Below are 12821 nucleotides of genomic sequence, written 5' to 3' on the forward strand. Positions count from 1 at the left end.
AGCGACGGGATTGAATCATCAATGTGTCTTTCCCACCACGATCAGAATCGTATATTTTAATTGGGGGCTTTGACAGGACATAACAAATATCACAGATTTGCCTGAAGTCAATATCCTTCAAGCAAACTTTACGTCAGACTTAGTGGATATGTAGGATCCCATATCATGGGATGTGGGCGTCGCTGGCCAGGACAGCATTTATTGCCCATCCCTAATTGCCCTCGAGAAGGTGGTGGTGAGCTGCCTTCTTGAACCGCTGCAGTCCATTTGGGGTAGGTGCACCCACAGTGCTGTTAGGAAGGGAGTTTCAGGATTTTGACCCAGCGACAGTGAAGGAACAGCGATATAGTTCCAAGTCAGGATGGTGTGTGACTTGGAAGAGAACTTGCAGGTGGTGGTGTTCCCATGTATTTGCTGCCCTTGTCCTTCCAGCTGGTAGAGGTCGCGGGTTTGGAAGGTGCTGTCTAAGGAACCTTGGCGCATTGCTGCAGTGCATCTTGTAGATGGTACACACTGCTGCCACTGTGCGTTGGTGGTGGTGAGAGTGAATATTTGTGGATGGGGTGCCAATCAAACGGGCTGCTTTGTTCTGGATGGTGTTGAGCTTCTTGAGTGTTGTTGGAGCTGCACCCATCCAGGCAAGGGAGAGTATTCCATCACACTCCTGACTTGTGCCTTGTAGATGGTGGACAGGCTTTGGGGAGTCAGGAGGTGAGTTACTCGCCTCAGGATTCCTAGCCTCCGACCTGCTCTTGTAGCCACGGTGTTTATATGGCTACTCCAGTTCAGTTTCTGGTCAATGGTAGCCCCTAGGATGTTGATAGTGGGGGATTCAGCGATGGTAATGCCATTGAATGTCAAGGGGAGATGGTTAGATTCTCTCTTGTTGGAGATGGTCATTGCCTGGTACTTGTGTGGTGCGAATGTTACTTGCCACTTCTCAGCCCAAGCCTGGATATTGTCCAGGTCTTGCTGCATTTCTACATGGACTGCTTCAGTATCTGAGGAGTCACGAATGGTGCTGAACATTTGTACAATCATCAGCGAACATCGCCACTTCTGACCTTATGACTGAAGGAAGGTCATTGATGAAGCAGCTGAAGATGGTTGGGCCTAGGACACTACCCTGAGGAACTCCTGCAGTGATGTCCTGGAGCTCAGGTGATTGACCTCCAACAACCACAAACATCTTCCTTTGCGCTAGGTATGACTCCAGTCAGCGGAGGGTTTTCCCCGATTCCCATTGACCTCAGTTTTGCTAGGGCTCCTTGATGCCATACTCGGTCAAATGCTGCCTTGATGTCAAGGGCAGTGACTCTCACCTCACCTCTTGAGTTCAGCTCTTTTGTCCATGTTTGAACCAAGGCTGTAATGAGGTCAGGAGCTGAGTGACCCTGGTGGAACCCAAATTGAGCATCACCGAGCAGGTTATTGCTAAGCAAGTGCCGTTTGATGGCACTATTGATGACACCTTCCATCACTTTACTGATGATTGAGAGTAGACTGATGGGGCGGTAATTGGCCGGGTTGGACTTGTCCTGTTTTTTTGTGTACAGGACAGACCTGGGCAATTTTCCACTTTGCAGGGTAGATGCCAGTGTTGCAGCTGTACTGGAACAGCTTGGCTAGGGGCGCAGCAAGTTCTGGAGCACAGGTCTTCAGCATTATTGCCGGAATATTGTCAGGGCCCATAGCTTTTGCAGTATCCAGTGCCTTCAGTCGTTTCTTGATATCAAGCGGAGTGAATCGAATTGGCTGAAGTCTGGCATCTGTGATGCTGTGGATTTCAGGAGGAGGCCGAGATGCATCATCAACTCGGCACTTCTTGCTGAAGATTGTTGCAAATGCTTCAGCCTTATCTTTCACACTGATCTGCTGGGCTCCCCCATCATTGAGGATGGGGATATTTGTGGAGCCACCTCCTCCAGTTAGTTGTTTAACTGTCCACCACCATTCATGGCTGAATGTGGCAGGACTGCGGAGCTTAGATCTGATCCATTGGTTATGGGATCACTTAGCTCTGTCTATCGCATGCTGCTTACGCAGTTTGGCATGCAAGTAGTCCTGGGTTGTAGCTTCACCAGGTTGACACCTCATTTTGAGGTATGCCTCATGCTGCTCCTGGTATGCCCTCCTGCACTCTTCATTGAACCAGGGTCGGTCTCCTGGCTTGATGGTAATGGTAGAGTGGGGGATATGCCAGGCCATGAGGTTACACATTGTGGTTGAGTACAATTCTTCTGCTGCTGATGGCCCACAGCGCCTCATGGATGCCCAGTTTTGCATTGCTAGATCTGTTCGAAATCTATCCCATTTAGCACAGTGATAGTGCCACACAACACGATGGACGGTATCCTCAATGTGAAGGTGGGACTTCGTCTCCACAAGGACTGTGCGGTGGTCACTCCTACCAATACTGTTATGGACAGAAGCATCTGCGGCAGGCTGATTGGTGAGGACGAGGTCAATTATGTTTTTCCCTCGTGTTGGTTCCCCCATCACCAGCCGCAGACCCAGTCTAGCAGCTATGTCCTTTGAGACTCGGCCAGCTGTGGTGCTACCGTGCCACTCTTGGTGATGGACATTGAAGTCTCCCACCCAGAGTACATTTTGTGCCCTTGCCACCCTCAGTGCTTCCTCCAAGTGGTGTTCAACATCGAGGAGTACTGAGTCATCAGCTCAGGGAGGGCAGTAGGTGGTAATCAGTAGGAGGTTATCACTCCCAGGGCAACTCCCTCCCTACTGTATACCACTGCCACCACCTCTGCTGGGTCTGTCCTGCCGGTGGGACAGGACATACCCGGCGATGGTGATGGCAGTGTCTGGGACATTGTCTGTAAGGTATGATTCCGTGAGTATGACTGTGTCAGGCTGTTGCTTGACTAGTCTGTGGGATAGCTCTCCCAACTTTGGCACAAGCCCCCAGATGTTCGTAAGGAGGACTTTGCAGAGTCCACAGGGCTGGGTTTACTGTGGTCGTTTCCAGTGCCTAGGTCGATGTCGGGTGGTCCGTCTGGTTTCATTCCTTTTCATTGACTTCGTAGTGGTTAGGTACAATGGAGTGGCTTGCTAGGCCATTTCAGAGGGCATGTGAGAGTTAACCACATTGCTGTGGGTCGACTCGAGATGAATGGCATAGCTTACAAAGATTTTTAATACACAGATTGTGAAAATAAAATATTCTACAAGTTTCACCCATCCTCTTTTAATATAAAAATGTCTCCATTTGGTTAGCAGAAACATCTGCTAAATGGGAATGCAAAAGAATCCTTTGGAAACTTTTTTTTTTAAAATGACAATTTAAAAAAAAAATCAGTTCTGAAGAGACAATCTCAATGGTAGAATATTCCATAATTAAAAAAGGAATCTTGTGATCTAAACATTGTCATATCTCATAATTACACGATGAAAAACATAACATACATACTTAACAGAATCTCAAAACTTCTCCCTGTAACACTTCTTCAGTCATATATTTCAACACAACCATTTTGGTCCATAAATAAAACCCCAACTGACCATATTAATGTTTTACTCTATATCTGTCCTATGAATCATACTATCTTCACCATTCTTCATTCACCTCTCCCTTAATCCAACAAGATGAAAAAACAAATGGCCAGAAAGCTCAGTACTACCTTGTCCTTCTTGTCTTGTCTCGCATAGGGAAAACAAGGAATAACTGCAGTGACGCGAGACGATGATGCAAACTTGCACGCATTAATCATGATCAACAGCTCTATCAAGTTATCATTAATTTCGCCACATCCACTTTGGATGATGTACACATCTTCGCCTCGCACACTCTCCCCAATTTCCACACTGCAAAACAAAAAAAAGGCAAGTCATTATTTTTGCAACACTCTGTACATATAGATGCATTCAAAACACTATTCAGATTCCAAATAGGACCTGTAAACAGGGTAACTTATTACATAACTACTGACAATTAAAATGTTTATTCTACCCAGTCAGACTTGCTATCTGGACAAGGATAAGTAACCTGCATTTAATGCTCAATGATGGGCTGAATGGCCTCCCTCTGTGCTGTATGATTCTATGAATGTTACAGAATGTTGCGTGGGCAAGGAGCGTTTTCAGTGTGGCTACATACCAGGGCTGAAAATCACTTTAAAACACAGCTTAAAATTAAGACTGCTGCAAAAAGAAAACTAAATGACTAACTTTCACCCCTTCTGAATGGAGGACTCCAGTTTCAACAACTATTGACAAAAATGTTTTCCAGTATTCTACAATCAGGAATATAAATAAATTGTTTTTATATATTAATATATTTTATAAATAAATTTAGAACTTCTGCAAAACCTCAGACATTTCCAATGGGTCAGGATTCATCAAACAAGCACCAAATCAAATATTAATTTATAGTGGAATCTTGCTCAGCTTTACAAAACACCAAAAAATGGAATTTGAGGACTTTTGCATCACTCCATCAGTATAACATGATTTATTTTATTCCACAATGCAGACTGCAGTGTTCGTACATTTTTTTTTTTAAGAGATAGAAAGCCACTTGACATCTGTAAAGTTTGTTAAGTAGAGTCAAAAAAGTAAAGTAAGATGATACACCTAGTCTCAACCAAGAAAAGTGTGGGGGGTGGGGGGAAAAGAGGGTGGATAAATATGGCCAGGCTTTCCATACTCAATCACTATACAATAATATTCCAATATCCTGGAACTCCCTTCCTAACAGTACTGTTGGTGTACCTGCACCACACTGCAGCGATTCACCACCACCTTCTCAAGGATAATTAGGGATAGCCAATAAATGCTGGCCTGGCAAGTGACGCTCACATCCCGGGAAAGAATTAAACAAAAGGTATTGGCCATACACAGCTTCGAGTGAAGACAGGATTGGGCTCAGTTGCGATGCCCAGTGGTTTAATAGTCCTCCAAAATTAATGCTCCAGGCTCTTGTACAAATAATATCCACCTGCAGTGCAGCCATGTGTGGAACCAGTGTCAGAAATGAACATCTTTAGGAGGGATAGGTTGCCAAAAACGCACTCAGTGCAAAGCTAAGTCTTCAACTATTTTGCCTAAAACATTTACAAAAAGCTTGTAGACAATATAAATGGAATATCACTACACCCTCAGGGAGGTGATTTTTAAACATTCAAGTTCCACATTCTGCAACATATTATGAAAGTGCTTATATTTTTTATTAAATATTTTTGAGGACTCATCTAAAGTGTAGAATTGGATTCATTTTGGAAGACTGAAGATATCGATGCTGGACTTTGTCTTTTTCTTGCAATTTCACTGAAAGGACACTGAGAGGTCTTGTTTGAAAACAACCTTTACTGGATATCACATGCCTTAAGGTCAGTAAACAGAAACCTTGGTGATTTGCGGAGGATATTTACAGAGAAGTGACATATAAAGATTTATGAGGGTCAGAAGGTGGTTTCGCTTCGGAGATATTATTTTGGTTCAGTTGGGGTGTGGACAGTGTTGAAAAGCAGTTGGTTCTGTCGCCTGCTGAAAAAGAAACACCCAGCTCATCTTTCTTGCACCTCTCCAAGAGACCCAGAGAAATCCAGTGAGTCAGCTCCTCTTTCTCGCTCTTTGAAAAAACCCTACAAATCCAGAGTGTGATAACTGAAATCCCTGATGCCACATTTCTCCTGGAAAGCCTACCAGACTATTTCTCGACACCTCCAGAACGAAATGCTTCTGAAAAGATCCCAGTGACTCATTTCCGTATACCCAGATGCCAGACCAAAAGGGACAGCTGACTTCCTTCCATATCTTCTCTTTTTTTCCTTCAAGAATTAGCAAGTATTTGGCCAAAGTATTCCTTTTTTGTCTTTTTTGGTAAAAGACCTCTGCAGAGAGATTTTTTTTTCCTGTGTGTGTGAGGGGCTAAGGTAAAACGGAAACTTTCATATTTCAATCTGTGTGTTAATGTTTTGTTTCGTTACTGGATAATTCTTGTTTATTAAAGAAACCTGGTTGGTGTATTTTATTCTGGGAGAAAGAGCAGAGTATATGATCGTCTGTATCAGTAACTGGGTAAACATTTAAAATATATGTTGTGACCTGTGGAGAAGTGGAACTCGAAAAGACAGGGCACTTCTCCCACCTCAGTCATAACAATATGTACAATTCACAAATGCTCTGAAGTAGTTATATATTTATGCGTACATTCCTATTCATACGTTTATGAAGTTATCAGAACTTTGCCTGTGGGAAGAACACAACAGTACATCCAGGTAGTTTAGTATGACTGCACTTGCACTGGCAGCAATGTAGGTCAGGGTTGGGGGAAGCAGCTTGCTTGGTCTTGGGTTCTGGGCATTGTTTAGGCTCAGGGACAGAGTGGAAGAGATCCTGCATGATTTTGATCATGTCAGTTTGGCGCAATGCCTCTCACACGGATGTGGTGCCATCATGGGGAAGACAACATTTTGTGTTGCAAGTGTCTAATATTTTCCCAGTTCTAGGTAGAGACCTAATACCACTTGTTTTGATTGAAATGTACTTGACATTTATGTCAATCGTGTTTATCTTACTGGGGATGCATCTTGCAGATAGTGGGAGTTCTATTAGCCTCTCCAGCGGGCAGGCCTAGCAAGCTCAGACAAGCTCATCCAGTAAGGCTGGATCCAGAGACATGACTAGATTATGTGGACAAGTGTTCCCTGGCACTGAAACACAAACACTCACCCAATGTCCCAACTGATGACATGCTTGATGCAGCACCATCTCTAATAAAACCAATGTTCTGTCGAAATAGCAAAGCATCACCCACAAAAACTACCATCCCAGGACGAACTTCAGCACTGCTGAAGCGTATTTTTTAACCAAATGGAGACTTGCCAATTAAACTCGGTTGTGACAAACAGGACCAAGGAATCTGCTGCTCTTGTTTGGGCATGATATTAAATTATTTTTTTCTCCCCACAGCATGAGGTAGGTAATGAGATTAATTGAGATTTACCGCTCTACATACTTCTCAACTATCCTGGACCAGCTATCTTCAGTACTAGTTTGAGCCGGCCTATTCTGCACTCTGACAATCGCTGGTTTATGACGACTAAGTCACATTCCATTTTCATTATGTGATTATGTGAAATTGCAAACCACTGACCATGATCATAATCTGACAACCGAGGCAGCTTTAAATCCAAGCTTCAAAATTAATGCTCAAAGCAGAGAACATAAACTGTTCTTGCCTTATAATAGAATCACTGAGGAAACTAAGATAATATGAAGATAAAACTAAAAAGAAACGTGCGTGCTGCAGGAAGTCAAGTTATCAGATCTAGATTATTCTAGAAGGGAACATTTGAACATTTCCACCATGGACTTTTGCCTCTTTTGTATTGAATAAACTGGAAAGTTTATTTTAAACAACACCAAAAAAACCCCATAACTGGCTGCCACAAGCTGGAGAAACCAGATCAACTTAGCACTCAACATCTTCTTTTGGTGAAATTTCATAGCTCATCCCAAAACCACAAAGCGAGAGTTTAATTATATGTTGTTGAATTATATCATAGCAAGTAAAACAATCTCAAAATTAGTATTGGGTCAGAGGGTTCCTTTTTGCATGCTTCAATTTAGCCAACCACTAATTAACTTCATATGGTCTAGGATTCATTCATTCTAACCAAGCTCTGAACAAAATAGCCTTTAGGGCATGCACAGAAATTCATTTATTGGTCCTAATCTCAATATAATTCATAGCCAAACAAAAACGTGCAGGCAGCCCACTGCATAGCAGAATCTGGACCACATAAGGTACAGGCAAGTTCAATCACAAATAGCAGAGATACACAAACCGCAACCTTTCTAACACACACAGCCACCAAGCTTGGCGACGAAATTTTCAAAGCCTCGGCAATTCTGCCCTATTTATGCTTCTTATTCACAATCATCATGTTTGCATTGCGCGGAGTTAGAGGTTTGGAGAGGATTTATCAGCACTGTTGCCTTAACGCCAAGATCTGTTAGTATCAACAACTTGAGATAGATATTCTCAGGCAAACCCCCACCTACCAAGACTGAGGCACACGTTATTTCGTCACATGAACTTTAAAACTTAAAAACTGCAAACCTGGACTGGAAGGACATTTACATAGTGCCAGACAATGTTGAAACAATGGGGACTCAGCAGTTTCTCCAATACACAGAAATGGTCAAACCAGTTCTAGTCACATGCCTAGCTGGCTGGAGCTTTTGGATTTGAGCTTCACAGTGGCACAGTGGTTAGCACCACAGCCTCACAGCTCCAGGGACCCGAGTTCGATTCTGGGTACTGCCTGTGCAGACTCCCTGTCTGCGTGGGTTTTCGCCGGGTGCTCCGGTTTCCTCCCACATCCAAAAGACTTGCAGGTGATAGGTAAATTGGTCATTGTAAATTGCCCCTTGTGTAGGGAGGTGATAAGGAATATGGGATTACTGTAGGGTTAGTATAAATGGGTGGTTGTTGGTCGGCAAAGACTCAGTGGGCCGAAGGGCCTGTTTCAGTGCTGTATCTCTCAATAAATAAACAAAGGATGTTGAAGAGACTGTTCCATATAAGGAACTAGCCACATGACTAACCCGCTGAGAACCCTGGGAGCTTTTTGAATTTGAAACTCCCAACGAAGTCAGAGCTAAAGTAAAGACCTTCTCCTAGGACTGAGAACATCTCCTCTCCTGTCTGTCTGCCTGCTTCACCTCTTTCCACAGAACTGAATCTCGTGAAAACGTGTAAAACTCAAAGAGAGAAGGGTTTGCCACGTGAACAAAGTTTTGAGAGATTACTGGGCCCCAACGATTTGCCAGACCATAGCTTCAATCAAGGCCTACAGCGAGCTCGAGAAACAGTAACAAGATATTGCCACAAACTGTTCTACTTATCTTTTCTTCCGTTCTTTTCTATTCCTATCTGCATGTTCATATCATGTGTGCATGCTAGCGTGAGTGCGTCACATATCTGTAGGTGTGAACCGTATTAGAGTTTAAGTTTAAGATTTTAATAAATTTCCTCTTTCTGCTTTAAACTAAATAAAGCCTGTTTGTGTTCATCTATTTGCCTTATAATTGGAAAGTTGAGAACAATGATTCACAAAGGGGGAGCTCAAAACACTGCGTGTTTAAAATTAAACCCTGTTACAATAAGACCAAGTGAAGACAGCAAGAGACCCCTGGACACATTGCTCACCTGGTCATAACAGAAATTGGGTGCTAGCGTCCAGACTGTTACCCACAGACAAACGAGTTAAATTGAAGTGGGAAGCCAAATTGTTCTCAATCAAAAAGAGCAAATCAATACAGGTTTTCTTGTGGTTGTGTGTGATTGTATACTAACATGTCTGCAACTGAAGCGAGTAGCTCTCCAAGCCAGGGTGAAGTAACTTGCGATAAGTTAAAAACTGTCAATGGAGGAGTTAAGCAAAATGGCCGAGCAGTGTGGGATCACTGTACGTGGCAAGGCTGGGAAGTCTGAACTTCTAAGGCTAGTGGCCAGCCATTTTTAGCTTGAATCTGAAGAAGCAGAAGCAGTGTTAGAAGATCCAGACAGGGTACTGCTAGCAAAGATACAATGGAAAAAAAAAACATGAATTAGAAGACAAGGAAAGAGAAAGAGTAAGAGAGAGACAGGAAAAAGAGAGGGGGAGGTAGGAGAGGGAGAAAGCAAGATCCTTCCAAATGGAAGGTGAAGAAACACAAAGACAGGAGAAGGAAAGAGAGAGAGAGAGAGAGAGAGAGAGAGAGAGAGAGAGAGAGAGAGAGAGAGAGAGAGAGAGAGAGAGAGAGAGAGAGAGAATGAATGAATGAATGAATGAGAATATTCCGTAAAGAATGTGAAGAGAGTTAAAGCGGCCTGAGTTAGCTAGGGGGCGACAGAGTCACCCTAGAGAATGCATGGCCAATATGGAGGATCACAATTCAGGCTTGAGTACAATGAAGAAGATGTGGAAGCGTTTTTCGTGTCTTTCAAGAAACTGGCAAGGTAGCTAAAATGGCCAGCTGAGACCTGGTTTCTTTCACTGCAAAACAAACTAACTGGTAAAGCCCATGAGGTCTATTCCTCGCTGCCAGATGAGAGTTCATCAAACTATGAACTGACCAAAAATACTAGCCTCGGGGCATATGAATTAGTACCCAAAGCCGACCGCCAGAAGTTTAGAACACTCAAAAAGCAAGCCAATCAAACCTATCTGGAGTTTGAAAGAAGCAGCTGGCTTTTGACCAGTGGATGAGGGCTTTAAAAATACAGCTCAGTTATGAGACTCTCAGAGAAGTAATCCTGTTAGAGGAATTTAAAAGCTCTCTCCCATTCTCAATAAAAACTCATGTCGAGGAGCAGTGGGTTCAGAGAGCCGCCAATGAGTTTGTTTCAATTTATAAGTCGGTTTCCCAGGGAGAACCTTTCCTGATCACCCCCACAAATCCGAAAAGGACAAAGGGTGGGAAGGTGATAGAAGCCCAGGTTGTCCTGGAAGAGAAAGGCAAGCAGGAGACACAGGGGGCACTCATCCAGCCAGAAAGGAAGGTACTGCGAGCAAGTGAGACCCAGAGACCTGTGTACTTCCACTGTAACAAGGCAGGGCATTTAAAAGCTGACTGCTGGAAACTAAAGCAGAAACCAGTAGGGTTAATCAGGGCACACCTGCTCAGTGAAGACGAGGGCCTGACGGAAAACACGGAACTGGCTGTGGCTTTGGCTGGAGTAAGGGTGCAATGCAGGAAGTTTACTAAGGCCAGTGCAGGAAAAGTTAATAGGATTCCTGAAGGTTATCAGGGTTTTGTATCTGAAAGGGAAAGTAACACCATATCTCTCGAGTGGGGCAAGCAAGCTCATAGTGATTCTCAGGGACACAGAGGCCACCAGATCCCTTTTACCCCAGAGGCAGTGAACACCAAAATGGTATTGGAAGGCTGTGCACGTCTGTACCTGTACACTGGGTGCATCTGAAGTGCGACCTAGTTTCGGGACCGTAGGGATTATCCCTAGTTTGCATGTGGGCGGGGTTGATCTGCTCCTAGGTAATGATCCGGCAGGGGTGAAGGTGGTAGCCCTCCCAGTATTGAAAGTCAGACTGCAGGAGATCAGAGAGACAGAGTGGTGGCAGGAGACTGTCTCCTGCAGAGTCCCTGAATGTGTAGTGGTTCAGGCCCTGATCAAACCAGCTCCCCCGGAGGAGACTGCATTGACGCTGCAGGCAAATGACCATGAGGTCTGCCTGTCCAAGACTTTCTTTAGAAAGATAGGAGACCCAGGGAATTAATTAAATGGATTTTCCCTAGGTGAGGCTCAACGAGCCAACCCAGTATTGCAAGGGTTAGCACAGGCTGCCCAATCTGAAAGTGAAGCAGAGGGAGTCCCTGACTGCTACTTTATAAAGAATGAGGAAATAGAGTTCTCCTCACAGACCTGAGAGCCAGGAGTGGACAGTAGTTCACCAGTTAGTGGTGCCACAGAGGTACTGGGGAGAAATATTAAGAAGGATCCACAAAACTACACTGGCTGTACATGCCGGTATACGAAAGACCAAAACCCGCATAAGGCAGCAGTTTGACTGGCCAAAACTCTACAAAGATGTGGTGGAGTACTGCAGGAGTTGCCACATGTGCCAGGTTGAGGGGAAACACCAATCAACAGTGAAACCTGCACCCTAAGCCCTGTTAGGAGGACCCTCCAGCAGAGGGTTGGTGACCTGTAAGGGACCCCGCCGAGAACAAAAGGGGACAGGCAGGTATATGGCTGGCAAAGGTTTAGAAAGAGAAAGGGACAAAGTGACCCAGAGGGCAGATTAAAGGACGTCTGGGAAGAATCCCGGATGAAAACCCCTACCACACGGTCAAGCAACCCAGAAAAATGTGAAAGGTTAGATCCCACATCCTCCTAGGTAAATGCAGACTCTAGAAGCACCCCACCAGAGTTGCTAACATCATTTACAGGAACCTGCAGAGACAAAGAGAGACCTCTAGAGGGCAGAGAAACCATGAGGGTGATGCCTCACCTAGTCGAAGGGTCACTGGAGAATGCAGTTAAGTCTGCACAAATACCTGCAGGCAGGAGTGTCCCATAGAACAAAGGGGAGAGTAACAGAGACTCCTCCTCCACAGTCAGAGGAAAAGGGAAACATCCATCCCCTGAAGCCAAAAGTCTTTGCAGGAATCAGAGAGTTCACGATAGACCCGTCCCCCTACTACCCCTCCTGGAGAAAAAAAAAGGGAGAAATTGAAGCAGCCTTAGCCCCCCCACCTCTCCAGAACAAACCATCTTAATGAAGTTCAAGACTGGTGAATGAATGGAAATGAATGAGAAAAATGCATGGTTTCTTTCTGTATCTTATATTTCTCTCAAACTCTAATGAAATGCACCATTGTCTTCAAATCGCATTTCATTCCACTGGGTGTGGAGGTGTCAGGCAAACCCCCACCTACCAAGACTGAGGCATACGTTATTTCGCCACATGAACATTAAAACTTAAAAATTGCAAACCTGGACTGGAAGGACATTTACATAGTACCAGACATGTTGAAACAATGGGGACTCAGAAGTTTCTCCAAGACACAGAAATGGTCAAACCACTTCTAGTCACATGTCTAGCTGGCTGGAACTTTTGGATTTGAACTTCCAAAGGATGTTGAAGAGACTGTTCCATATAAGGAGCTAGTCACATGACTAACCTGAGCACCTTGGGGGCTTTTTGAATTTGAAACGCCCATCAAAGTCAGAGACAAAGCCATGTGCTCATGAAGTAAAGACCTTCTCCTGGGACTGAGAACATCGCGTCTCCTACCATTTCAGAGGGAAGTTAAGAGTCAACCACATTGCTGTGGGCTGGAGTCGCATG

At 44.3% G+C, this 12821-nt stretch overlaps 1 protein-coding gene across 1 annotated transcript in view; it reads right to left on the bottom strand.

Annotated features, from left to right (window-relative positions):
• LOC137374409 (ribose-phosphate pyrophosphokinase 2) overlaps positions 1 to 12821 on the bottom strand; it is a 51532-nt gene that overhangs the window by 31737 nt on the left and 6974 nt on the right. Inside the window, exon 2 of the mRNA XM_068040473.1 lies at positions 3639 to 3822. Coding sequence (XP_067896574.1) covers positions 3639 to 3822 — 184 coding nt within the window. The remainder of the gene's footprint in view (positions 1 to 3638; positions 3823 to 12821) is intronic.

This window comes from Heterodontus francisci, chromosome 10 (assembly GCF_036365525.1).
Source record: "Heterodontus francisci isolate sHetFra1 chromosome 10, sHetFra1.hap1, whole genome shotgun sequence".
NCBI classification, from domain to species: Eukaryota; Metazoa; Chordata; class Chondrichthyes; order Heterodontiformes; family Heterodontidae; genus Heterodontus; species Heterodontus francisci.